Raw genomic sequence first — 27,907 nt, forward strand, 5'->3', positions numbered from 1 at the left:
GTTTTTTTTACATTCTGGGGAGAATTAAAATGAGCAAAGGCCTACTTTGTGTGGTATAAAGGCTTTATAAAGAATAACCTTACCAGTCACGGTAATACGTTATATTCATTTTGAAAGAGCAGTCCGTCTGTCCTACACTCTAACTCTGTGTCTTCAACAGTATGCAACCAGGGAGGGAATCTGTCACATGACTTTGGAAGTCTATCACCATGCTGCTAATTTGCTGGCTGAGCTGCTCGCTGCTAGTATGAATGGCACTCCCTCTGCCTCCTTTTATTTTTTGTACATGTGATGTGTGTTAGTCACACAGTGACAATGAATAGGGAGCATTAGGAATGTACCCATCCCACTGTAGCTGTCCCAGGTTGATTCCCAAGTTTTACCAGTAACGGTCAATGATTATGGGAACCTAAAAAACTAAAATGTTTTATGGGGGAAAATCCACCTGCTTTTCATATGACATGTTAGGACTTTTTTAGCGTGGTAATGTTATCATGATAATGACATCGACTGATACCCGATACTCCTGTTTTGAGAAACCCCTCAAAAGCACCAAGTTGGGGTGTCGCTATATAATAGGAGGAGGGGCTACACATCTAGCCACCCCCCCTTTACTTAATGGTAATATCTTCCCCTCCATGGTCTTCCTCCTAGCCTAGGCTATGCAAGCTTCAACAGAACATAGGGGGGTTGGGTTGAGGCGTGGCGAAATTGGGGGCACAACACAATGGGGGACACCAGATGTCTGAAGCAGTGGCGACACCTGACTAACGAATTCAATTTCATTGATTGATGAAGCAGATTTTAAGAACCAGATTAACCCGTCCATATTATGTTTGCTTAAACCTTTACCCAGAATTGTTTGGTTTCAGAGCGAGTCTACATTGTCGTGTTTGCCCGTTTGCTTTTGTGCGGGCATCTCTTTGCTGAACGGAGATGGAGTCCGGCAGTCATCCGTTACACTATTGAAACAAACAGTGCTATCGATTCGGCGCGCCTTAAACAAACCCTTGCATCTCCAATACTCCTTCTCATCACCGCCCCGATAGGTGTGGGTTTGCTCCTCTGCTGCTGTCGCCTCTGCTCCGCTGCATCGCCTGAACACAGAGAGTGACTGCAGACTCTGTGCACTACTGTGAAGAGCCCGTTAATACGATTCTCAGAACCCTGGCTGTGCTCCATTCTGTTTGGGCCCGCCTCATGCCGCCTGCTTCATTAGCTCGCTGTCCTTTGATAGCGTGCTGTGTACACCCTTTTGATGTTAGCACATCGTTTGTCATCTGATGGTGTGTGTGTGTGTGTGTGTTTACATTTTCTATTGACAGACACTAAATTGAATGTTGTACCACATTGATGCATCACGCTGCAGTGCATGTGTGTGCGCATCATACCAGACCCATGTCCTTAAAAGGCACAATGGAAAGTTTCAATGCATCCGAGGAGGTGTGGTCCTCATGGTCACTGGCTACCAGCCATGCCAATAAACCAAAACGAATAAGAGCGTCTATTCGATCCAAAAGGCCCCGCCCATATAATAATAAAATGGTTGGCAGCTGCCTGCCAATCACCATCCACTTAACGTTATAGTCCACTGTTAAGGAAGGTTCTTAAGCACTCTCTACACTACTGTTGCGAACAAGCACATACACGGCACACTGTATGAATACAGATTGATGCCCTAGCAGAGAGAGAGAGAGAGAGAGAGAGAGAGAGAGAGAGAGAGAGAGAGAGAGAGAGAGAGAGAGAGAGAGAGAGAGAGAGAGAGAGAGAGAGAGAGAGAGAGAGAGAGAGAGAGAGAGAGAGAGAGAGAGAGAGAGAGAGAGGTGTCTGTGTTCCCTGTTGTGCCCTGCAGGTGTGTATTAAAGGGATGACTGTCTGAAATGTCAGACCTGTCTCGGTGCCCTAGACTATCGCTGCCAGGGGGACGCAAATCCCAAAGGTCTGCCTCCATGAAAATACCCGCTTTCTTTTTGCTGTGTCTCCCTCCATCATGCCTCGAGTGGCTTCTTTTGGTTTCTTGCTTCCCTGTCCCATTTGTAGCCTATGAGCACACGACAAAACCACACTATAGTGCTTTCATGTTGTGCTCATTGCGCTCAGTGTCCCCTGAGTAAACACATCTGACGGGACTGTTCTATATGTCGCAGGGGTCGGTGAGAGTTGGCTCTTTATTGTGACAGATTTATCTGTGTACTTATTTACAAAAAGATGTGGCAATGTTCACACACCGATTGAAATGCATGATCCATCTTGTTGAATTCAGAAATTATGTATGCATCAATCCTAACACGATTGTCAATCGGTTATTAAGTTATAGTCGTTTGTTTGAATGTGATCATGAGGACAATGGAGGGATGGCGTCACATTGTTTGTAGGGCTATACATGCTTCATTCCGACTTGTTGTGCCTCAAAGCACGCTTAAGCCAACCTCCAACCAGTAATGTAATGAAATAAACTGAATTAACATTGAGTAGCTAGATCAGCAGCTAACGATGTCAACGCACAAGAGGATACACCGCCCCACACACACACACACACACACACACACACACACACACACACACACACACACACACACACACACACACACACACACACACACACTCTTTTTCTTTGACACTTCTTTTTGCAGATTAAGCACTAATAACCATTTTAAAATGTACCCCACGCATACCTGTAAACCTAGCACAGTGAGGTGCTACCCTCAACCTGACTTTTTTATTTATAGCGTAATCTGAGAGCGAATATCCCTCCTATTTGTCTTAAAACTGGAGCAGACACACAAGGGAGGAAAGCTAACACCTTGTAGCTTATCACTCCGGGTTGTCCAGTTCAGTGGAAATAGGAGCACAGGACAGCTAATGCAGCCGTTGTGTGTATTGTTTCGCATCGAACAGATAAACAGTGAACTTTTAGGATCGTGATATCATTCTCTTTGCGTTGTCCTTCAAAGCTTTGGAGTTGAATAGTGTGTTAATGAGTTGGCTCCATCAGAGGCTTATCTACTGTGTCTTGTGTTCTTCCATCTCTCCTCCTGTCTTGTCTGTTCAGATCGGGCGGGCAGCATCAGCACGTTAGACTCTTTGGACTTCGCTCGCTACTCGGACGACGGGAATCGCGAGACGGACGAACGGGTGACGGGTAAGTCCAGCAGAGTGGCGTCCCACCCGCCGGCCCCCCACCTGTCCCCGCCCACTTCCGTCCTGGGAGGGAGGGGGGGGGGGGAGAATGCGTTATAGCGAGACCAAAACAAAACATAAGTGTTTCAAAGAAGGATGTCAATAAGAGCGTTGAAAGTGCTGAGGATGTCGTGTCGCAACGACATCATGACCCCATGGCCTTGATCTTGATAAGTGCAGCGCTAGTACCAGGGTTTATCTTTTCAACCCACAGTATCAAATTCAACTCAAGAAATTCTGATTCCAAAGAGTGAGATCACAACATTGATAAAGATCGTATTAGTAGGTCATACCAGTTATCTCAATGGCTCACATGGCTCGGTACAAGCAAGACTTTTATAGCTTCGGACATTTTGTTTGTCTCAAAAGCCTCGCGGCTATTACTGCAACACAGTAGATGAGTTTGTACCGTTTAACGCAATTCTGACCTGAAACCCTCCCCCCATCAACACCTACCCCACATCCCCTTATATCCACACTCACACTCACCTTCCCCGCTGAAGTCAGGGAGTATTTTTGGTACGGGTGTCGTCCACTCCCCCCGGCTGGGAATTTAGCGAGGCGCATCCAGCCGGGATCTTCGGCTGGCGTCGTGACACACCAATAAGCACGGGCTCAGGCTAAATGAACGCATCACCACCTCGCAGACACACGCCGCCACAAAGAGTCGTCAAGAACACACACACACACACCTCGTTGTGCACAGGAACATTGGGGCCTGTTAAAAGGCGATCCGCTTCAATCGAGGAACAGCTAGGTTGGATTTAGTTATGTTCTATATCAGAAAAAACATAAATTCTCCTGGGTGAGCTGGAAACTGAATTTATCTACGGTACATGAATTCATCTTTTTTCTAAGGGACATTTTAATAAAAATCGAATATATATAAGATATATTTTGTGTAACTTATTGTCATTTATTGTTTACTCCATGTAGATCAACAACCCTTGAATGTAAACCACTCATTGAACGTGGTTGAGCAACGAGAGTTACGTATGTAACTACGGTTCTATGAATTCTGGATGACCGCCAGAGGCAGTGCTTAACACTGGATGTTATCCATCGCGCATGCGCAGGTCGAGTATTTAATATCAACAAAGTCACACGTGACCGGGGATGACGTCGGGCCGCCCGTCTATATAAGGCCACGTCACTCTCCAAGATGTCCCTTCAGAATCTTCTCGCAAGATTCCGAGTGACAGAGAACTCTGGCGGTCATCCAGAATTCATAGAACCGTAGTTACATACGTAACTCTCGTTCTATTTCATTCTTACTGACCGCCAGAGGCAGTGCTTAACACTGGATGACTATTACCAACGTAGTCACGAGGAATCCTGTACCCACCTATTAGGAAGGGCCTGAGGGTTCCTGAATAACAGCTGCAGCCACTGCGTGGTGAGCAGCTACATTGACCCTGTAAAATCGGGCAAAGGTGCACGCTGAAGCCCAGGAGGCCGCGGCACAAATCTCACCTAGAGGCACTCCTCGTAGTGCTGCCCAGGAGGTGGAGACACTCCTGGTGGAATGACCTCTGATCTTAAGAGGCAAAGGCAGTCCTCTTGACTTGTATGCCTCCTCAATTACCTCCACCACCCACTTCGAAAGCCTCTGTCTGGACAGCGCTTGCCCCTTCCTCGGGCCCCCGTAGCAGACAAACAGGCCATCAGACTGACGAAAACCGGCAGTTTCCTGTATGTAACATCTCAAGGCTCTCACCGGGCAGAGTAGTTCTGCTGAACTAGCTTCCTCATCCGGTGGGTGTGAGGGGCCATAAGCTGCTAGCTCTATGACCTGATTATAGTGGGCCGAAGACAGCCTCTTTGGAAAAAAAGATGGGTTAGGCCACAGTGCCACCCCTGTGCCATCCGAGTTCCAGCGTATACACTCTTCACTCACTGACAACGCATGAAGCTCGCTCACACGCTTGGCTGACACGATCGCCAGAAGAAAGGCCACCTTCGCCGACAGCCATTTCAGTGGCGCCTGGTCCAGGGGCTCAAACGGGGGGAGACGGAGGGCCCCAAGTACCAGAGGTAGGTCCCATGAGGGAACCTTGACAGCCCGTGGGGGGTTCCTCCTCTGGGCTCCTTTAAGAAATCGGGTCACCAAAGAATGAGACCCCACCGTCCGGCTATCAACCTTAATGTGCCTGGATGAAATGGCAGCCACATAGACTCTTAAAGTGGAAGCAGATAGCTTCCTTTCCAGTAAGGACTGCAAAAAACGCAGTATCATTGGCACTGAGGAACACTCCGGTACCTCTTTCTGTACCTCACACCACTTTGCAAATATCTTCCACCTGTTAGCATAAAGTGCCCTGGTGGAGGGAGCTCTTGAGTCCATAATGGTTTGAACTACCTCCTGGTCGCATTCCATTATAAGTGGATCAGGCCCCTCAAGGGCCAAACCCATAGCTGCAGGCACTCTGGTCTGGGGTGCCAGATGTGGCCCCCCAGCTGTGAGAGCAGGTCCCGCCTCTTCGGCAGGCACCATGGATCTCCGTCTAGCAGCCTGTACATTACTGGAAACCAAGGTCTCCCTGGCCAGTTTGGGGCAACCAGCAGGAGCCTGTGGTTCCCCTTCTGAACTCTGTGTAGAGTTAACCCTATCAGTGGAAATGGCGGGAAGGCATAAAGGAGTTGACGTGGCCATGGATGTGCCAAGGCATCCTGTCCCATCGGACTCGTCTCTGACAGAGAGAACCAGAGAGGGCAATGTGTTGTGGACTCTGAAGCAAACAGGTCTACCTCTGCTGTGCCGTATTTGCTCCAAATTGCCTCTACTACCTCTGGGTGGAGTCGCCACTCCCCCGACCGAGGTTTCTGGCGTGAAAGAAAGTCTGCCACCGTATTCTGTGGCCCTGGAAGGTACATAGCCCTGAGGCTGGAAAAGTAAGGGAGAGCCCATACAAGAAGTTGCTGTGCAACCTGTAATGACTGAGCCGACCTTGTGCCCCCTTGGTGGTTCACATTGTAGACAGCTGACTTGTTGTCGCATCGTACCAGAACATGTCTGCCCCTCAAATATGGCAGGAATTGGTGGAGCGCTAAATAAATAGCACGGAGCTCGAGCACATTTATGTGCTGTGTCCTGTGCGGCGCACTCCAGAGCCCTCTCACTGCCCTGTGCTGCCACACTGCCCCCCAGCCAGAGAGCGAAGCATCGGTCACCACCACTTCGCGGCGTGAGGGGATCGAACCTAGTGCGACACCTTTGACAAGATATGCCCTGCGTCTCCAGGGTTGTAATGCCAAGAGGCATTGACTGGACACCCTGACCTTCCTGGATCCGTGCAACCTTGGATCTAAGTGGAGGCCATTGGTCCAAACTTGGAACGGCCGCAAGTGAAGGAGGCCCAGTGGCACTATTGACGTTACTGACGTCAACATTCCCAACAGCCTGAGAAAAAGGCTGTACCTTACCCTCCTGTCCTCCCGAAAATGCAGGAGGATCTGGAGTATGGCCTCTACCCGCCGTGGAGACGGGAAGGCAAGCATTTGGACGGAGTCCAGGGTTATGCCAAGGAACAGTACCTGTTGGCTGGGTATTAGACAACTTTTGCCGTAGTTGACTGTAAGACCCAACCTTTCCACATGGCCTAGGAGGGCTGTGGTGTCCTGCTCTGCCTGTTGCCGGGTTGGAGCGCAAATAAGCCAATCGTCCAGATAAGGGAGGATTTGTATTCCGGTGGCTTGCATTGGTGCGAGCGCTGCCCGCATGCACCTTGTGAAGATCCGTGGGGCTAGGGATAACCCGAATGGGAGGACCCTGTACTGGTAGGCCCGCCCTTCGAATGCAAAGCGCAGGTATGGCCTGTGATGTGGTGCTATCGGAACGTGAAAATATGCATCCTTTAGATCTATTGATGTGAACCAGCTTTGCCGTGCGACGGCCTGGAGCACTTCCGCTGTCTTTAGCATGTGAAAGGGCAATACTTTCAGAAAACTGTTCAGCCCTCGTAAGTCCAGTATAGGGCGAAACCCACCCTCTTTTTTTGGAACTAAGAAGTACACTGAGTAAAACCCACCTTGCTGTGTCTGAGGATCTACGATCTCGATGGCCTTCTTCTCCAGGAGGGTGGATACCTCCTGGCTGAGGGCCTGTCGCCTTGTGGGATCGCTGACTGTAGTCAGTCTGATCCCCCTGAAAACTGGGGGCCGGCGTCGGAATTGGAGATTGTACCCTTGGGAAAGCGTGGTCACCACCCAAGGGTCTGTAGTGCAACTTCCCCAGAAGATTAGGTGCTGCTGGGTGAAGCGCCCGACGCCCGGCCATGAGCCGTCAGTACCTGCCCCCACGCCCTCTTGGGGGCCTGGAGGGGGGAAACCCCGACCCCCGACCCCTCTGTGCCTGTGGTGCTGGCCTTGTGGGAGCCCGACGGGGTTGATAGGGTCGCTCAGGAGCTGGTGAGGTCCTGGAATAACCACTAGGACGTGCTAGCGGCAGAGGACGATTGGTGCCATAACCTTGTGGAGGCTGCTGCCTCGGTAGGGATGCAGCTCCCCGAAGGCTAGCAAACTGCTGCCGTGTCTGGTTAGCCTGGATTCCACGATCCAAGGCCTGTTGTGCTGCTGGGCCAAACAGCTCTCCCGGAACTACGGGGAGAGTGCGGAGGGTCCTCCGGCATGGCTCTGATAATGGGGACTGGGCCAGCCATACCTGGCGGCGGGCCAGCGTAAGCGACGCCATCAGCCTACCAAGCTCTCTGGTCATGAAGGCAAATGCCTGCAAAGACGTGTCACTTAGACTCTGCACTGAAGCATCTACACTGGATGATTGCAAGGACTGAGACAGGGCCAATATCAAATGGGACAAGGAGTTCCCGATACGGCCCATACGTGCCGCTGTGTCATAGCACTTTGTTAACAGGTCATCAGTGATGCGACACTGTGGCCTGGGACAGCGAGCATTCGGCCTCAACACCTCCTCTGGTGCCACGATGAGGGAGGCAATGGTCGGCTCTACGGCTGGCATTCGGTCAAGTCCATGCTTGCTGGCATTCTGCATTGAAGCCAAGGCCCTGCTGTCACTGGTGTGATGAGATAGAGATCTGGGGTCTGGCCAGCACCTGTGAAGCTCCTCAATATATGGCTGGGAGGGAGGCACAGAAAAAACATCTTGTGGCGGAACACGCCTAAAGAATGCACTAGCTGGGGCGATATCTGCTGGAGCCTCATCCAACCCTAAGCGTGCCAGTGCCATTCGGACCACTGGCTTAACCGTGGCCGGGGAAGCATCTGAGCCTGCCCTAGACCCACTCCCTACATGTTGGGAGCCGCCTTCAGAAGCCTGGGTAGAAGCCTCTACCTCGCCCTGTCCCGGCCTGTCTTCATAGAACTGGCTACAGGAAGCCCTCGTAGACAGAGCATCTCCGTCCCATTCTGGTGTAGTTGGAGCCTCAGCCTGAGAGATTGAAGCCAACCTGACTGGCTGAAGGTTATAGAGCAAACTCTTAATCTCAGCGAACTCTGACACTAGCTTGTCCACTTTGGCAGCATTACCGTCAGCCTTCCTAGCCTTCTTCCTGGGCGGGGCAGCCCTGGGTGGGGAGCGTACTCGTACCACTGGTTCTATTCCAGGCGGGGGAAGCTCACCTTCAACCTGAGGTCCTTCCACCTCGGCTAGTCTTGCCAGTTTCAGCCCATGTGGCATGAAACTGCAATTCATACACTGATTGTCGGACAGCCCCTCTCTCAGGTGGACCACACCGAGGCATGCGGGGCATTCATCATGTCCATCTAGGGCTAGCAGTGGAGCCATGCAAGTGCGGCAACCATGTGAGCCTAACATGTTGGGGGAAATAAGCTATCAAAAAATAGTATTTTCCCAGAGTAAAGTAGTTACTAATAGGCGAAAGCACCCAACGGTAATAATTTAACAAAAGTGCAGCAAACTGCTCAACGTAAGAAACTCAAACTAAAACAGAGTTCTGTTTTTTTTTTTTTTTCAAAATTAATTAATTTTTCTTATTTACCCATTAGCCTCGACCGTAATGGGGAGCTTCTGCTCTTTAATTCAAAATAAGGGAGTACACGCTCTAACGAGCGAAAACACTCTGGGAGCCTTTAATGAACTTAAACGAAAGTTGCCACAAAAGGCAGCAGACGCCGGTAATGGCAATCTCCGATGCAGCGAGGCAAACAAAACAAAACGTAAGCTTAAGCGGGTGCCGAAAACAGGATCCCCTTATCTTACTTAACTTTAAAGCTAACACAGAGAGAATACTTACCTTAGCAGCCTACAGCTGATGAAGACGCTGTGTTAGTCTAGCGTGAGCCGAGCTCACCGGCGAAAACACCGGTATGCGGCGTTCAAAACATAGCCGTGCGTGACTAATCGCAGCCCTTGGAGGACGAAATCGCGGCTCCAACCATGCGGTTGCAGGGCTACCAGCAAAGAGTCACCGGCTTATATTGCTTTTATTCAAGCTTATCTCTTACTCTTAACCTGTATTCGCTACTGCGAGAAGATACAAGGGACATCTTGGAGAGTGACGTGGCCTTATATAGACGGGCGGCCCGACGTCATCCCCGGTCACGTGTGACTTTGTTGATATTAAATACTCGACCTGCGCATGCGCGATGGATAACATCCAGTGTTAAGCACTGCCTCTGGCGGTCAGTAAGAATGAAATAGAACGTAAACGTTTCAATGCATTTTATTGGTTTATCTTGGCCTCTCCAATATGGCGGCAACATTGATGTACAACCCAAAGGCCCATGCGGCGTCCATGCAATATGGGTGTAATTGTGGTTGGAACACAGGTGTACTTCATGACATTAATTATGAGCACTGGCATGTCTACAGACCCATAATTAACCTAATGAGCTGCAGCTGTTTCCCTCCCAGCCATCACGCCTCAGTGATGAATGTTTTACCAGAGAAAGTGCATTATAGAGGATAGAGTATATCAAATATGCTTGTTATGAATCTCAATAAACCCCTAAGGTGAAGTTAATCTAATGGAGTGGGCCTTAAATCATTCATTATAAAGTTAATACAGCAGTAGCGACTCCAATGCCAAAGCAAGGGCTCTTGAGAAAAGTGTGATGTGGAGGCGAGATTGTGTCTACCTTGCTCCTCACCAGCGGAAATGTTTCTGGTGTTTCTCCTGAAGTTATTCTACACGTCACACGCCATCCCTTCTCTGAATCTGGCACCTTCTCCCGAAAACAACCTCCACTTCCCCATCACCTCCTCCTCCACCCCCACCACCTCCTCCCCTCCCCTCCCCTCCACCACCTCCTCCCCTCCCCTCCCCTCCCCTCCCTTCTGCTCCCTGGTCTCCCTTGTCAAAATGTCCGCCGCCCCGGCTGTCTGACTCTGGGTTTTCTATCTTTCCTCTGACGTTGATCAAACTCCCAGTGAAATGATCCTGGACAAGTCACACCATCCAAGACTAGCTGTCGCTTTATTTGGTTTTTGTGTTTTCTTTGTTTTGCTTCCTTTATTTCCCAAACTTTTTTTTATCTTGTTTTGATTCAGTTTGATTGGTTTTATTTTTCTATTTAGTTGCCCTTTGCATCATGTGCACTCTTGTTCTGCCGATAACGACATTGCTGTAATTTATTTTGTTTTATTCATTTTGTACTAAATATGTAAATTGCCATTCTTGTACAATGAGTGATATAGCCTTCAATTTAGAGCATGAATCACTGTCAAATGTCACATTAATGGCAGAACCTCAGTGCACAGATATGCAACTTATTTCCGTTGTGTCCCATTGCTTAAAAAACTAAACCTAACTCCCCATGTGCTTTTTTGCTTATATTATTAGCAGTTACACATGCAGCGATACTATACGTGAAACGCTGGTTATAGCAAATAAAACTTTTTTATAAATCTTGATCATTTAAAAATAATTTGCCTTTTCTCAGGAACATCTAATTGTTTGTTAAACACAATTCTATTATTGACATTTTATCATAGTTGAACCTTACACATCAATTGCATGAGTTAGTGACTTGAAACCAAATTATGAACATATAATTGACTGGAAAACCAATAAATCCATTGTCAGACATCTTCTAGGGGCCGGTTGCTTAGAGTGTTGTCTTATATATTCGAATGTTTAATGAAACATTGTTCACAAAACACATTGAATCAAAATCAGTTTTGTGCAGTTTAAATGAGATCAGTGTTCTGTTTTTGAGATGCGCCTCACAGTGCAGTTTTGACACAATAATTGCTCTCGTCATCTTTGACTTGGCCGGTGTAATCTGCTGCATGTGTTTTTCACAGCCATGGATTGCATGCCTTTTTTGTTGGTTTCGTGACTCTCCAACTTTTTAGTGTGATTGTGTTCAACCTCGTACTGCCATCTTTTGTGTTTTGTTGTTGTTTATTTCATTTTCATTTTTTTTACCTTTTTAATTCCTGACATCGGTTGGATGCACTTCCTGTGTGTGTGTGTGTGTTGTCACTTCCTGTCCAGTGCTGGAGTTTGAGCTACGGAAAGCAAAGGAGACCATTCAGGCCCTGCGCGCCAACTTGACTCAGGCAGCAGGTGTGGCGTACTTTAAACTTCTTCCAAATCTCAACACTCCTGTTTTCTTTCCCTCATTTATTTCTTGTGTTTCTGAGAGAAGTGTCTCTGCATTGCTGCTTGACCTCCTTCAAATGATTTAAATACCACTGCCATCATGTCTTCGTCTTTTCTATTCTATTTTAGAAAGTGAACTGACCTCCCAGGAAAGGAAAAAACACAAGTCTAGTGTTGAGTTCCAGGTAAAGTACATGGCAATATAAAAACAAAGCACTAGATCCCAAGTGTCACTGTTGATCATGGAGGGTCGTGGACCAATAATGTGCCAATCTGTCTCTCCCTCTTCATTCTCAGGACCCAATCCGACAGCTGGAGAAACGAGCCTTAAACTTCCTTGTCAATGAGTATTTGTTAAGGAACGAATACAAACTCGCTGCCATCACCTTCTCTGATGAAAACGATGACCAGGTAATGTTTCTTTAAAAAAACAAAAATAAGTTTTACATTTTACTTGAATTGGTTTCTCGTTTAAAGATGCTAATGGACTTCAAGTTGAAAAGCTCTGTCAGAACCAAATAAAGTTAAAACTGCTGACGGATAACTTTTTAATAGCCACTATTATGAAGTAGAGGCCATTACGTTTTTTCCGAAACTCATTTGTGTAACTAGAGCCACCTGTGTTTGTCCTACGATGATACCTCTGTTAAAAAGGGTTTCCAGGCCTCGTACATCAGAACGCATCATTCTTGTAGTAATTGTAGGCTAATCAAAATGTTGTTTTGCCACACCTCGCATGAAAAGAGCTGTGTCAGTTTCAAACGCAACACTGTCTCTCCATAATGACAAGTAAATCCTAAAAAATGACCCAAACGTTATTACCATCGATAACATTCCTATGCTCCTATGCTTCATAAACGGATGCGGTTGTTGCCACTGTTGATGTAAAAGGACCACAAGAAACACAACTTTCCTGAAGTTGTTGTGATGCTGATTGCGTGTGTGTGTGTGTGTGTGTGTGTGTGTGTGTGTGTGTGTGTGTGTGTGTGTGTGTGTGGTCCGTGGCCTGGCAGGACTTTGAGCTGTGGGACGACGTGGGTCTCAACATCCCCAAGCCCCCTGACCTGCTGCAGCTCTACAGGAACGGAGGCTCCGTGGCCTCGTCGCCCCGGGAGACGGTGGACGTGGCCGTGAGCATGGAGCTGGGCGATCTGCCAGGGAACTACACCTCCCAGGAGCAGTCAAAGAAGCCCGACCTCCTGCAGCAGGTGAGTTAGTCGTCCTTATCGGTCCTTCAATATTCTTAAATTCATAAACCGTATACATTTTTGATCTTTGACTCTAAATGGATCCGGGTTCAATCCCCGATGTCCCTAATCTACCCGTAGTCATCGTTGAGCTAGATTCCTTTATTCACTGATTAATTCATTGGATTCAAGTCCTCCTACATGACAGGGAAGCCCAAGAGTTGGTTATAGGTGTGCATTAAATAACATTGATTTATTAATGTTAGAGGCTAATTACTTTGCATCTACTGAGCCTCGAGAATATCACAGCCTAAAGTGTGTGTGTGTGTGTGTGTGTGTGTGTGTGTGTGTGTGTGTGTGTGTGTGTGTGTGTGTGTGTGTCCTGCAGCAGCAGACGGAGCTGGTGCAGGAGCTGGAGTACCAGATCGGCCTCCTCAACACTGAGAAGGAGAGCCTGGCTGAGCAGATCAGGAAAATGCACAGGTATGTGCGTATATCTTTGTGTTGGCGTGTGACCTTTCTCACTTTAAGGCACATTAGACCCAAGCGCCTTTTAATGCTCGCTAATTATTTGCTAGGGTTAGGGTCATTTTTAAAAAGGGGCAGCATGTTACTCAGGAGGCTGAGTGGGTTGACTGGTCAGCGAAAGGTTGCTAGTTCGTGTGTCGAGGTCTCCCTGAGCAATACACCTCACCCTAACTGCTCCCGATGAGCTGGCTGTCGCCTCGCATGGTGGACACCGCCGTCGGTTTGTGAATGTGTGCACGAATGGGTGAATGTAAATTTCAATGCAATTTTCTCCACCATAATGACAGTGATTTTGCATTAAGGGAGAAGTATATTTCCACTACCTGATCAGTGTGCCAACCTAGCTCCGACTTCACGACGGCTTTTGTTCCTCGGTCCCACAAGATGAATGACTCTTCAAAGGAACCAAGCGCAGCGGTTGCTATGTTTATACACGGTGCAATTTAGCTCGTTGTTGTGACAATGCATCCAAATAAACCTATTTTAAGCGCAACAGGTTGCGCAAGAGCAGAACCCCTGATTGATGTGCTGGTCAGTGGCCGGGGCCGCATAAGAACAACACCGAAACGAAACTAGCCTTAAATGACCACACAAGCTCAACCTTACTCTCCAATTAGAGTGGAAGAACTCCTGAGAAATCACCGTCTCCAATGCCGCAGCTATTTAGCTGCTGGCTCACTCGTGTGTTTTGACTTGGATTACCCACGTAGCGGTGGAAATTCAGTCTGACTTCTCTCAGCGGAGCCGGAGATGACCGCTATGCATCAATACGCGATATTCACGTTGTGTCTAAACCCACACAGCGCTCTGTGTTTGACAGCAACGAGCACAATTGATTTTAATTTTATGTTCAACTAGTAAAGTGAATAGAGTGAGTAGCACTGTGTGAATAAAGTTTAGTTGTGTTTGGTCAAATGTCTCTGAAGTCGTCTTCCATTCTCTTCCGCCACAGTGAGATTCAGATCCTGAAGAGGTGCGCTTCGTCCCCGCCGTCGGCCCCCCTAGACCTGGGCGGCTGCCCGACGTCTGGCCCTTCCTCCACCGACTCATCGGATCTGCCGTCCACGGTATATGTGAAGTAGCGTCATTTAGGGAGCATCGTGTTGCTGTCAATAGGACTGCAACTACCGATTATTTTTTATAGTCGATTGCTATAACGATTTGCTTTTTGAATAATCAAAGAATCATTTACCGTAGTCTATAAAAATGTTTTAAATAATAAAAAAATTCCATCACAAGTTACCAGAGTCCAAAGTGATGTCGTAAATGTGCTTGCTTTATCTGACAAGCAGCCAAGAAACACTAAAGTACATATTTTTTAATGATCCATAAACCAAATATTTGAATTGAACTGCAACATTCACCAGCAATTGTTTTCTAATTGTTTTCATTGTATCAATGGCTTAAACGAAAAATCGATTCATCAAAATTGTATTCTTAACTAGAATACAAGCTAATGTTTGTTCGGATGTTTTCTTGATTTAATATTGTGTTGCATACTCTAAATGGTTAATTGTCGCTAACTAAAGCTACCGCTACCCTCAGCGGCCGCTGGATAACGGCCAGTACCTGGACATCCGGGCTGGGTCAACGGCTGAGGACAGTGCGGACCCTCCCATGACCCAGAGTTCCCCACAGCCCCAGACGCAGTCTCACGGCAAGCTAAAAAGCAGAGGCCCTGTCCATTTTGACCAGCCCAATCGGTGAGTAAAAAAAATCAATCATACATTTTGATTCAGCATCGTGTTCAAACCAGGTCCTCTGATAGTATATAGGATTATGATATTTTTACCGCTTAAAAGTCAATCCAACTCAGAGGCTACGGAGGCCCATTTCTATGTAGTGACTATTGACGGCCACTAGAGGGCGCAAGGTGACTATTATCATAGCTGATCTGATTTCAATTGCATATTTCCAAGTCATCGAAGATAGCGGAACAGGACATAAGCCTATGCAATCAAGATAATTCAATAGAAAAATAATGTTGTTTTTTTTTTAAATAACATTTACAAATGCATAGATGCAAGTCGAGCCACAGATTAAAGCATCAGAACTACACGTGAAACAGCAGATATCCGTGCGGCTTCTCGCGTGGTGAATTATTAATGCATCGTGATCCATCAAGCTACCACGGCGCTAGGCAGGTCCAGTCGCCTGAGGACCGAGCAGACTGAGCTGGGGCCCTGGATATGGTGCCGCTGCCACCACCACCACCACCACCACCACGCCTCATTATTTAGCCCTCCTGTTGTGTTTATGCTGTCCCCCCCCCTCCTCCTCCACCAATAGGAAACTGTCTCCGGCCTTCCAGCAGGCACTGCTGTCCTTCTGCAGAATGTCCTCCGACAGCCGCCTCGGAGCGGAGGTACGACACACACACACACACACATACACGCGCACACACACACACGCACACGCACGCACACGCACACTCCGAGATACACAGACACACACGCCTTGACCCTAGACCAAACAAACTCCAAAAGTGAGGTATTATGCTAATTGTGCATGTGTGTTTGAAACAAAGGAAAATTAAAAACATGGACACAATTAAAACGTTTTTCGAAAAGCCTGTTGTTTGTACTTTAATGTTTCTCCCTCTCTGTCTGTGTTTTTCTCTGTCCCTCTCTGTCTCTCTGTCCCGCTGTCTCTCTCTGTCCCTCTGTCCCTCTGGCTCTGTCTCTCTCTCTGTCTCTCGCCCCCCCGTCCGTCCGTCCCAAGGTGTCCCGCATCGCAGACAGCGAGGAGAGTGTGATGCTCATGCTGGGTCGCTGCCTCCCCCACATCGTCCCCAACGTGCTCCTGGCCAAGAGAGAGGTAGGACAGGACACGCCCCCCCCCCCCCCGACGCCGTCCACTGTCCCCGCCCCCCACCCCCGCCTCCTTCGCCTACACCCCTCCCTCCTCTTCATCAGCATCACTATGGGCCTCGTGGCTGCTGTAGTGGTTTAGATACACATGGAGCAGCGGGGGGGGGGGGGGGGGGGGGCATGCAAGTGGGGAGGAAATAGAGGCCGAAATAAAAAACATTTTTTTTGTATTTGTTAGTCCGCCATGATGTCACCCATGTTGTTGTTTTTTTGTTATGGTTTCCTTTGCATATTTGCCCGGTCTTGTCTGGCCCTCAGACCAGCCCGCGCAATGTTGCCATATTGTGGGATATCTTAAAACCCTCTCAGACGAGGCTGACGTGCCTCGCGCCCGCAGCAGTCACAAACAGTCCCATGTGTATCTTTACTTTTTTCATTTGTTTTTATTTATTTGATTTGATGATTGTTTTTTGTTTTTTTCATATTTTTAAATGAATGTTCACAGGCTGTCTGGTTTTCACCGGTCTCATCTCTTCTCTTCTCTCCTTCTTCTTCTTCTACTTCTCTCCTCCACCTCTTTGCTTCTCTTTCGCTTTTTTAAAATATTGTTTCTTCTACTTTGTTTTCATTTTCTTCCATACATTGTTTTTCATTCCTACCGCACTCCATTCTCACGCAACCTTGCGCGTGCCTTTTCCCGCCCGTAGAGAATGGTCGCGCACCTGTGCCAGGTGAGTCCTCTCGTGTGCTCATCTGCATGCTATCCCCCCCTCCCCCTCCTCCTCCTCAAGAGTGCCGATACGTCGTCAGCCTTGTACATAACATCAAACAAAATAAAGCGAGTCGTGCTCTCACCGGTTACAACCACTGGCGCATCTTTCCCCTACTGTTACACCCAGCGGCAGCTGATAATATAGTGGTGGGGTACAGCTGTGTGATTTGTGGTTTTAGCCTGTGGAGTTCTGCCTTTCTGCCGGTCCCCCCCGCTAAACTCTCCTGGGATCCCATTGGTTCCCCGTCCCTATGTGGCTTCTCTTATTGGCCGTCTCTCTGGCAGTCTCCCAGCTTACTGAAACGGTATCGCTGTTTATTTTTTAGGTTGTGTTTTTTTTTAAACATCACTTCAACTTGAATGCCTTTATTTTGTCTTTGTTCAGTTAAATGTGTGTGTGTGTGTGTGTGTGTGTGTGTGTGTGTGTGTGTGTGTGTGTGTGTGTGTGTGTGTGTGTGTGTGTGTGTGTGTGTGTGTGTGTGTGTGTGTGTGTGTGTGTGTGTGTGTGTTTCAAGAGGAGTGCCAGGTTGGACTGGCGAGCGGCCTACCTGCTTTGCATATAACCATGGTTACCTTTTTTTTTTCTTTTTTTTAATGCTCCTCTGACAGTTATAAAGAACTTGGCATGCCTCCAAAAATCAAGGAAAAAGAAACGGAGCAGAAAGAGAGGGGTGTGAGAGGGGGAAAAAACAACAGCTTTAATGGCTTGGACTTTGCACCGCTTCCGTTAGTCGCTCACACATACACACCGATCATAAACACACCCACAGAGATGCACACATTACAGACACATGGTGGTATATAGGTAAGCCCACCAATCTTGCATCTGCTGTCCATTGACCTGCCCTCGGATTTCGAAGACGCACCACCTTTGGGTTTGTTTGGATGGACTTCAAACGAACAGACCGGCAATTAAAGAGCTGAAACCCTGGCTTGCCACCTGCTCCACGCTATCTTGAGATCATCAATCACTCAACAGTCATCGACTGCACTTTGAGGACCAAAAAAAAACTTTCCCCTCCACATAAATTTGCATTTGAAATGGGAAAGCCTTGACAAAGAAATTGGGTAAGAAGTTGATATGGCATTGATTAGACTCTCGTCAAACACACACAGATAGTATAATATATATGTGTGTAAGCCCTGTAGAGATCTTATCAGTTAGCCACTTATTCCAGCAAGAACCTTGACGACAAGTGTTTTTTTTCTTTTGTCTATGCACTCGGACGGGGGGATTCCTAAGACTCTTATAAAGTGCTTTATCGTGAATGTACATAAGCCAATAAGCCGCCATATAGGGGCTTGTGACCCAATCACCAATAACAACCGACTTCCCCTTCACTACTGGCTAACGGTCAACGGTTCGCCAAACGACTATCTTTCGCATACGAGGAGAGACCCTCTTAAGAAAGGACTCCACCTGTTGACAGACGTCTGCACACAACTGAATCCCCATCAAAAGGGCTGATAAGTGGCTGCAAGTTTAGCGCTGTGCAGCTGTCGTGCTTACCCCCCAAAGAAACGGTTTTCCTATATGCTATTGTAGTTTAATTCCTGGTATCTATTAATGTCAATATTACGCACCAGAAATCATCACTGCTCAATGTAAGAGCCAGTCGTCCCGTTGAGAGGGAAGAGGAGAGGAGGGGTCCCGTTTGTCCCCAGCCCCGCGAGACTTGTACGTCTCACGGGGGGCGTTGTATGTTAGTAATGACATACATGTGCGATGTATACTTGCTTCATCGTCCCGGCGATCTAGGAAGTGACCCGCAGTAGTACATTGCGTACAGTTCGCAGCGTGCTCTAGTCACAATAAGGAATATGAACGTGCGTTTAAATGGGAGCACTGTGGTAGCAGAGGACCAGTCAGAGCTTGAGATAGGTTGTTATACATTTTCTTTTTCAGTTTTACTGCACCCAATATGATGTGCCTGTTTTGGGATCGTAACATGATGGAAACAGATGATCAACGGGGGGCGTGTATGATATCAGATCTCTCTGTTACAGATTTAGAGAAAGCATTGTTTGCGTTTTCATTTCTTTGTTGGCTTTAGATTGAATTGGCTCTTTGTGGGTTGAATGTTTTTCATTCCTGTGATTTATTTTTTGTACTGTTATAATGTTAATCCCATTTGAGGTCAATAGTTAACAATAGCCACTGTTCTGATGCTATTGATCACAAAAGAACACAAATATTTTGATAAGTTGCATATGTCTGTTTGTAGTTAGCCGTAAATTACGGTTATGTTATTTGAAAATGACTGTTTGACATAATTTCGTAACTTCAGCTTCAAATGGAGGATTTCGTGTTAAGGTTGGATATAATCAGACACAGTTGCCGTCAAAATCGAATAGTACGCCTGTGTTAAACATTTTCTGAACACACCAATCATAATTATAGAAGAAAAACAAACCAATCGCCTTAAAATCATTCCAAAGGAAGTTCTGTTTGGACACCGAGTCTCAAAGAGCAAACAGTTTGTTTATGGGACAAGATGATGCACATGCACTGTAAATGAAGGGCCAATTCAGTGCAGTTTTGTGAGAAGACAAAAAGCAATAGAAAGCCATTGAAGCTCAGGAAATTGTGATTTAACGTGCAAGAGCAACTACCCGTAAATCACGGTGATGTTACTTAAAACAAACTATTTTACAATATTTCGTAACTTCGGCTTCGAGTAGAGGATTTCTTGTTACGGTTGGCTATAATCGGACACACCAAATGGAATAATGAGCCTGTGTTTCACTTTTTCTGATTACACAAGTCATAATTATAGAAGGAAAAACAAACCAATCACTTTCAAATCATTCCAAAGGAAACGTTTGGACTGAGATTCCCGAAAAGAGCAAACAGTTTGGTTATGAAACAATACGACGCACATAAATAAAGGGCCAGTTCAGGGCAGATTACAGGTATTTTCGGGCTTTGAGGGGCGGTGCTGTGTGGTCCACACTTCACCTGCCCACCATGTTTACCCAGGGAACACTCCTCCTGTGTGAATCTGAGGAGCTTCTAGAAGGCAGAGTCAGGCAGGAGTATAGACCAGGATTAGCCCCGGGGTCAGTGTGGGTACTACTCCCTTCAGATGTGTGTTTTAGACTTTTTTTTTTTTTTTGTACCGCGGAGTCCTCTGAACGATATTCTGCCGCAACCTGTGGTTTCTTTCAAAATGTGACCGTTAAAAAATTAAGGCATATTCGGTTATTTGATATTTGAAAAATATTGTTGTTGTTTTTTCACCAAGTATTTCGTTGCGTGGACGGATCTGGCTCCCTGCCAAACTTCCCAGTCATTTTCACTCGGGATCCAAAACGAACAACCATTATTTCCCCCGACCCCTGGCCAACGTGGAGAGGTGGGGGTTCATCCAGCCCTTAGTGAGTCATCGCAGGCCCCCTTTTTCTTTCCACTTTTACCCACAATTCTTTGCATTTATCAAAGCCAACGTCAGGTCTTATTCTCCCTGTGCCAACACTTGGTGGGAAAATCTGGTATTCTTCCTGGAAAAAAAAGGGAATGGAAGAAAAAAAGAAAGGAAAACTTGAATTGGGGTATGAGAGGCGGGAATTTGGAGCTGACCACCGTTTGGCCGCGAAGGACCCTGTATCTCTTTCTCTCGCTGTCAGCCCACAAGGTTCACCTGAACTCGGCCTGAACTCTGCAAAGCCCTCAGTGTTTTCATTAGGTGGCGGGAAGCTGTTGCGAATGTATCAGCCCTATATGTGTATGTGTTTGTGTGTGTCTGGGTGTGTGTGTGTCTTTCTGCGCATAACATGTCTTTGTTGTGCTTGGCTCTCTGGTTTAAGTGAGCGTGAATGTGTGCTACGCTAAGCTCCCAGACCTGTCAAACTGTCCAGGGTGAACACACACACCCCCCCCCCCCCCCCCCCCCTCCACACTGTGTTTGCAGACTCCTGTTGTTGAATACAGGTGACGTGTATTCCCCTAGTCTCTCTCTCTGTCTGTCTGTCTGTCTGTCTGTCTGTCTGTCTGTCTGTCTGTCTCTCCCTTTTTCATCTCTCCCTTTTACTTCTCTCTCTGTCTCTGTGTGTGTGTGTGTGTGTGTGTGTGTGTGTGTGTGTGTGTGTGTGTGTGTGTGTGTGTGTGTGTGTGTGTGTGTGTGTGTGTGTGTGTGTGTGTGTGTGTGTGTGTGTGTGTGTGTGTGTGTCGCTGTCTGTCTGTCCATCTCTCTCTCTCTCTCTCTCTCTCTACATTTTTCTCCTCTTTCTTTCTTTCTTTCTTTCTGGGGACTTTTCTCGTAGAAAATATTCCTCAGCCCCCTCCTTCCCCTATCTCTCACCCTGAAAAACTGGGCCCTCCCCCCTCCCTAATAATCCTTGTGTGTGTGTGTGTGTGTGTGTGGTTCTCTCCCTCCGTCGGGTGGTCCAGGAGCTCATCCCCCTCATCCTGTGCACGGCCTGCCTCCACCCTGAGGCCAGGGAGCGAGACCAGCTCCTCCACATCCTCTTCAACCTCATCAAGAGACCCGACGACGAGCAGAGGTGTGTGGGTGTGCGGGTGTGCGCACGTCCCTGTCGTGTGCGTCTCTGTGTGTGTGTGTTTCACTTCGTACGTGTGTCGATGCATTAAAGGTCCCATATTACGCCACCAGGTGTGAGTGTGATGCGCCGTTGCAAGCCGTATGGAAAATCAGCCTCTAGTGACATCACAAGGGGGCGTGTTTACCTAGATGTGGGTTGGCTAGATCAGTCTACCAGCCCTACCCAGTGGACTGCAAAGGTTGCTCATCTCTCCGTCGTTCATCCAGGTAGACACGGCCGCTTGTGATGTCACTAGAGGCAGATTTGCAAAACGGCTTGTAACGGCTAATCACACTCACACCTGGTGGTATAATATGGGCTCTTTAAACGCACTGTGTGGGCTAAGTTGAAGACCCTAGCTTACCTAAATCATCCCAGAAGTCCACGGATGGATTTATGGATGGATAAGCAGCCGTTCTGAATATCCCATGTGAAAGATTATGATTTGGCCTTAGTCGAGGGGGTATTATGTTAAGAGAAGAAAGCGATACACATATTTTTCTGAAAAGTCAACACTCATTGTGTTCTAATATGAATTCTCATATTCAGCATTGATGCTCCCCACATTTCCCTTCTGGGATCCATTGGAGTACCCCTTCTCACGCACCAAAGCATCGACGTTACTAAGAGAACACACCTCATTTCGTATACAGTTCTGACGCCCATGACACACACAACATGGCGAGCGTTGATGTTGATGTTGCGCGTGCTTTTGTCTCGCGTCCCCCCCTCTCCACAGACAGATGATCCTGACGGGATGCGTGGCGTTTGCCCGGCACGTGGGCCCCACGCGCGTGGAAGCAGAGCTCCTGCCCCAGTGTTGGGAACAGGTACTACAGCTCCCCTCCAAGGACAAACCTAACCGTGCCCAAAAAGCAACCTTTCTGAAGTGATTGTGTCATCCACTGCACTCCCAAGAAGTAGAGAAAACTAAACAGTATAAAGCTTCTATTCTACTTTTATTTGGCTCGTTGGAATATCCATTAAATGTTCTGATGGATAATGGCTCAAACCCTCTTTTGCTTGACTTCCTACCGCCCTGCCTTTTAACAAGATCATGTTTTTTTAAACCGCTGTTTGGTTACAGCTGTAGTCGAAGGGCGAAGTTGCCGTGGGCCCTTAACCGGTTTAAGCCGGTCACGACTGGTCTCAACTCGAGTTTGCTTGTAATTTGGGCAAATCTATTAATATGGGTTGCATTCTCCTGTTGCTTGCATGAAAAACGAAACGCAACAGATGTTGACTCTAATAACAGGATTGGTAGGGAATACAACCATAACTACTATTTGTTTATGTCTTGTGTTTGCCCCCCTCCTGCCAGCATGCTTTTTTTATATCGGTCTCTATTGACATGGTCGAAGTGCTCAGGAGTATTGTGATGAGACTTCAGTTACATTCTGATACTCGGCGTGCGTAGGAGGGGGGGGGAGCGTGTGTGTTTGTGATTACGCGTGCGTGTTTGCACATCCATGCCCCGAGAATGTTTTCAATGATCAAGGCTGCTTCTTCTTGTCGCCATCGTGTCCTCGTCCTAGATTTGATTCTTTTTTTTTTTTCGAAGGAACCAAAAAACAGCAGTTATTGCAACACGCACACATTGATGTTATTATTCCTCCCATCCCAGTGTCCTGAACCAAACAAAGATGATGAATGTGATTGACGCTACCTCGACGAGGGTTCAGACTCTTACCTCGCCTCCTCCAATCGTGTCCCTGATCGTTTGTTGGCGTGTTGTGTGTGTGTGTGTCTTTCTATGTTTTTCGGGGGTGCCACCTGGGCCACCTCATAATACTCCTTTTTATGACAAACACATTGTGCCGCCATGGCAACGGCAGCTGCCTGCGGTCTGGCTGTCTGCGAGCAGTCCTGCCCAGAAGGACAAATAGCCGTCCCCGCAGGGTCAGACGCTTGATTACAGCGCCGAGTTGTGGCTTCCCTCTCCTCGCCTTTCTCCTCCCCTCTTCCCATTCCCGGGCCCAGTGTTTATCCACTTTCTGCTGCCCTCATTTGCCTTTCGCTTTCTCACCGGCCCGTTCTTACGATCCTCTCTCTCTCTCTCTCTCTCTCTCTCTCTCTCTCTCTCTCTCTCTCTCTCTCTCTCTCTCTCTCTCTCTCTCTCTCTCTCTCTCTCTCTCTCTCTCTCTCTCTCTCTCTCTCTCTCTCTCTCTCTCTCTCTCTCTCTCTCTCTCTCTCTCTCTCTCTCTTTCCCCCCCCCCCCTCTCTCTCTCTGCAGATCAACCACAAGTACCCAGAGAGGAGGCTGCTGGTGGCAGAGTCTTGTGGGGCCTTAGCACCGTACTTGCCTGTAAGAGACTCCCAGGAACTCCTGCACATCATTCTGCTCCACAAATACACACAATGCCCTCAGATGATCTGTGTGTGTGTCTTTTCATGTGTGTGTGTGTGTGTTTTTTCTCATGCATGTCTGTGTGTGTTTCTGATTGTGTGCGTCCGTGTATATCTTCTCATGCGTGCAGAAAGAGATCCGCAGCTCCCTGGTGCTGTCCATGCTGCAGCAGATGCTGGCGGAGGACAAGGCGGACATGGTGCGGGAGGCGGTGGTCAAGAGCCTGGGCATCATCATGGCCTACATCGACGACCCCGACAAGTACTCCCAGGTCTGCGTGCGTACGTGTGGCTGTGTCTGTGTGTGTCTGTGTCTGTCTGTGTGTGTGTGTGTGTGTCCGTGTGTGTGTGTCCGTGTGTGTGTGTTTGTGTGTCTGTGTGTGTCCGTGTGCGTCTCTAGCGCTCCGCTAGTGTTACTGCTAAGATGTTGTTTAACAATGGCTCTTCGGATCATAGATATCCCCTATATTGGTAACAGAATTGGAACTGGGACTAATGAGCAGAAACGCCTGTGTGTGTGTGTGTGTGTGTGTGTGTGGGTGTGGATGTGGCGCTAGGGCTCTGCTAATAACCATGAGGTCATGAGGCCATTTGAAGAGACTTTCTAGCATCTGTGTCATCCTTAATGGAAACGTGCATAATAAGCCCGGGTATATCCGTACGGGACAGATGTTTGTTTGAAGCGTGTTTTGAGTGTGTATGTGTGTGTGTGTCCCCCTCTCAGGGCCTGGAGCTCATGCTGCTGTCCCTGGCCGACCCCTCTGAGCGGGTGGTGAGTGCCACCCACCAGGTCTTCATCCCCGCCTTCGCCGCCTGGACCACCGAGCTGGGCATCCTGCACACCACGCTCATCCCCTCCCTGCTCACGCGCATCGAGAAGCTGCTGCTGGTTGGTGTGAGTATGAGTGTATGAGTGTGTGTGTGTGTGTGTGTGTCGTTGTGGGTGTTTTAGTCACATCTGGACCCAAGCTGAGGTTGCACCTACGCCTGTATATATCATGTCAATGTCTTCATTGACATGATATATGTGTTTGATGAAATGTACAGTGGGCTCGTTCAAGCGTATTGTGTACATGTTGAGAATGATGGTTATTGTTTTTTTGCCTGTATGATATTGTCGACCTTCAGCCTCAGCGTCATTTCAAACGCATAGCAAAGCGATCAAATCCATGTTGAACAGTCTGCTTCGAGTACGTGTCTGGCCTCAAACAGAAAAACTCAATAAAAATAAACCCAAGGCCTTATGTGGCTGATTATCATCTTGTGTGCGATGTTAATCCCCCCCTGAATCCGTCCTCTTCCTCCCCCATCAGGGCGAGCACGGCCTGGACGAACACAAGCTGCACATGTACCTGTCTGCCCTGCAGTCGCTGATCCCGCCGCTGTTTGCGGTGGTTCTGCAGAACGCGCCGTTCACCAGCAGAGCCAAGCTGCACGGAGACGTCCCCGCCATAGAGGGTACCGCCAGCGCAAGCATGCGTAGGGTCATGCAGTCGCACGTGTCATCAGAACTATGCCCGAGATTACAAATAATCAGTCAAAAACGCAAGGGTTGACAGTTAAATCCCTCCTTGCAGATGTTAAATCAATGTGCGTTTCACAATCTCAGAATGAATCATTCTGATTCCTCCATTGGGAATTCTATTTTTCTTCTACTGTGAACACAGTCCTCTGAACGATGACTCAGGGAATGGTTGAGCGCTCACTGATCCAGGATCAGTATCTGTAAGCACTCGCGGAAGCGTTGGGGTTCTGTGGCTCAAATCCACCTGGCTTCATCTCCCACACTTGTTTGTCTTGTCAACCTTCACGTACGATGCATGCTCACGCTCGATTCTCGTGTTCCTTTACCTCCTCCACCACCTCCTCTCGCCCCCCTCACCCCTCTCCTCTCTCCCCTCTTCCCTCTCCTCTCTCCCCTCCCCTCCCCTCTGTATTCTTCTCCCTCTCCTCTCACCTCTTCCCCCTCTACCCTCTCCTCTTCTCCCTCTCCTCTCTCCTCTTCCCCCTCTACCCTCTTCCCTCCCCCCTCCCCTCTCCCCACGCCCCCCTCCCCTCTCACCTCTCCCCTCCTCCCTCTCCTCATCCCTCCCCCCTTTCCCCTCCTCTCCTCTCTACCCTCTCCCCTCTCCCTCTCCCCTCCTCCCTCTCCTCTTCCCTCTCCCCTCTCTCCCCTCTCCCCTCTCCCCCCTCCCCAGTGACGCGGTTCCCCCGGCCGGCCTCCCCCCTCCAGGACGTGGCCACCATCGTGGGCAGCCGGGAGACGGTCAGCGTGCTGCTGTCCCTCTACGACCACCAGCTGGAGCACGAGGGCACCACGGGCTGGGACAGCCTGCTCTGGGTGGTCAACCAGCTGTGAGTGGCCCTCGGACGCGCACACATACGCACACATACAGAGAGACACACTCACACACAGACACAGACACATACACATACACACACACACACACACACACACACACACAGACACACAGAGACACAGACACAGACACACAGACACAGAAACGCACATACAGAGACACACACACACACACACACACACACACACACACACACACACACACACACACACACACACACACACACACACACACACACACACACACACACACACACACAGAGACACACACACACACACACAGACACACACAGAGACATACACACACACACACACACACACACACACACACACACACACACACCGATACACATACACAGACACACACACAATACAATACAATACAATAAATTAAATTACATGAAAGAAACTAACATTTACAAGGAACAGTAGTTCTTCACAATGGCAGAAGTGAAAAGAGCTACTGTAATAATATTGGAATAATAAAGAACATCAGTGACCCTTCTTTTGAGCTGTTAAGTTTTATTTATATGTGTATTTTAAATAAGGCTGATACTGAATTGACTGTCTGTCAGAAGCCAGAACAGCGTGGACACAGTCTTAACTCTCCTTCCTGTGTCCTTCCCATAGTCTTCCCCAGCTCATCGAGATCGTGGGGCGCATCAATGTGACCTCATCCACCTGCGTCCACGAGTTCTCCCGCTTCTTCTGGCGCTTGTGTCGGACTTTCGGGAAGATCTTCACAAACACTAAGGTAAGGCTTGGCACCTGCTTCCCTGAACATTGGAACAGGAATATTACATTTATATTGTGGGAAATTGTGAATGTGAATTTATGTAATGTACGTTCTGTTGTGGCTTCATGAGCAGGGATCATTTTCTTCTGACAAATGAACTTAGTTTTCTTCGGATTAAAGCGACTGATAAATGCCCTAAATGTGTGAATATTCTGTTGACAACTGGACATTTAAAATAGTTTGGAAGTTCTCTGATAATCATCAAATCTTCCATAAAACTTAAGTAATGGAGGGTATTAGTACTGAAATGATTTGGTATCCTTCAAAGATTGATCTTCCAGATGTGTTTTCTCAACCTTTCAGGTTAAACCACAGTTTCAAGAGATCCTCAGGCTTTCTGAAGAGAATGTTGGTAAGTGCACTATATGCGACCCACACACTCTCACGCACACGCACACACTCACACACGCAAGCGCAAACCACTTGCATACTATACAAAGACACAATAATGCTTGTACATGACTTGTGTGTGTGAAATCGACACTGGTGGGCCAGCGATGTTGACAACAAAGTATTTTGAGTCCTCTATGGGTGTTCCCCTTTCCTGTCTCGTTCCAGGCGAGGTTTTGGTAAAAGGCTCATTGCTGCCAAGGGATCAGCGTGCTGGTCTTGCGGCCAGGCGAATCAAATGGATTTAAGGCTGCCTGGCTTTCAAATGCATATGGGGGATCATTGTAGGAATTTCGAAATTAAAGTCTTATCTTCAACTGCCGGGGGCCACAAAAAAAAAGCTTTGGATTATGTTTCATCCTTAATTTGTTCATATCTGTTTATTTAATTTTCTTTGTATTCTTTTCTCAGACGCGTCGACAGGAAACGGGATTCTGACCAAGGCCACCGTCCC

At 47.9% G+C, this 27,907-nt stretch overlaps 1 protein-coding gene across 8 annotated transcripts in view; it reads left to right on the forward strand.

The window, feature by feature from the left end:
* The window catches only part of relch (RAB11 binding and LisH domain, coiled-coil and HEAT repeat containing), a 42,741-nt gene that overhangs the window by 2,301 nt on the left and 12,533 nt on the right, over positions 1-27,907 (forward strand). For 2 of the 8 annotated variants that reach the window (XM_056583635.1, XM_056583636.1), the window contains exons 2-22: positions 3,053-3,142; positions 11,616-11,687; positions 11,853-11,908; positions 12,021-12,134; positions 12,737-12,931; positions 13,299-13,393; positions 14,391-14,505; positions 14,984-15,141; positions 15,728-15,803; positions 16,160-16,255; positions 16,956-16,979; positions 21,411-21,523; positions 22,302-22,392; positions 23,796-23,867; positions 24,040-24,180; positions 24,633-24,803; positions 25,222-25,366; positions 26,107-26,263; positions 26,898-27,021; positions 27,367-27,415; positions 27,865-27,907. The exon at positions 27,865-27,907 is cut by the window's right edge and continues 37 nt beyond it. In XM_056583635.1, the coding sequence (XP_056439610.1) occupies positions 3,053-3,142; positions 11,616-11,687; positions 11,853-11,908; positions 12,021-12,134; positions 12,737-12,931; positions 13,299-13,393; positions 14,391-14,505; positions 14,984-15,141; positions 15,728-15,803; positions 16,160-16,255; positions 16,956-16,979; positions 21,411-21,523; positions 22,302-22,392; positions 23,796-23,867; positions 24,040-24,180; positions 24,633-24,803; positions 25,222-25,366; positions 26,107-26,263; positions 26,898-27,021; positions 27,367-27,415; positions 27,865-27,907 (2,197 nt within the window). Of the gene's footprint in view, positions 1-3,052; positions 3,143-11,615; positions 11,688-11,852; positions 11,909-12,020; positions 12,135-12,736; positions 12,932-13,298; positions 13,394-14,390; positions 14,506-14,983; positions 15,142-15,727; positions 15,804-16,159; positions 16,256-16,955; positions 16,980-21,410; positions 21,524-22,301; positions 22,393-23,795; positions 23,868-24,039; positions 24,181-24,632; positions 24,804-25,221; positions 25,388-26,106; positions 26,264-26,897; positions 27,022-27,366; positions 27,416-27,864 lie in introns of all 8 variants that reach the window. The other 6 variants (XM_056583639.1, XM_056583640.1, XM_056583634.1 and 3 more) reach the window with 5 other exon arrangements.

This window comes from Gadus chalcogrammus, chromosome 23 (genome assembly GCF_026213295.1).
Source record: "Gadus chalcogrammus isolate NIFS_2021 chromosome 23, NIFS_Gcha_1.0, whole genome shotgun sequence".
Taxonomy (NCBI): domain Eukaryota; kingdom Metazoa; phylum Chordata; class Actinopteri; order Gadiformes; family Gadidae; genus Gadus; species Gadus chalcogrammus.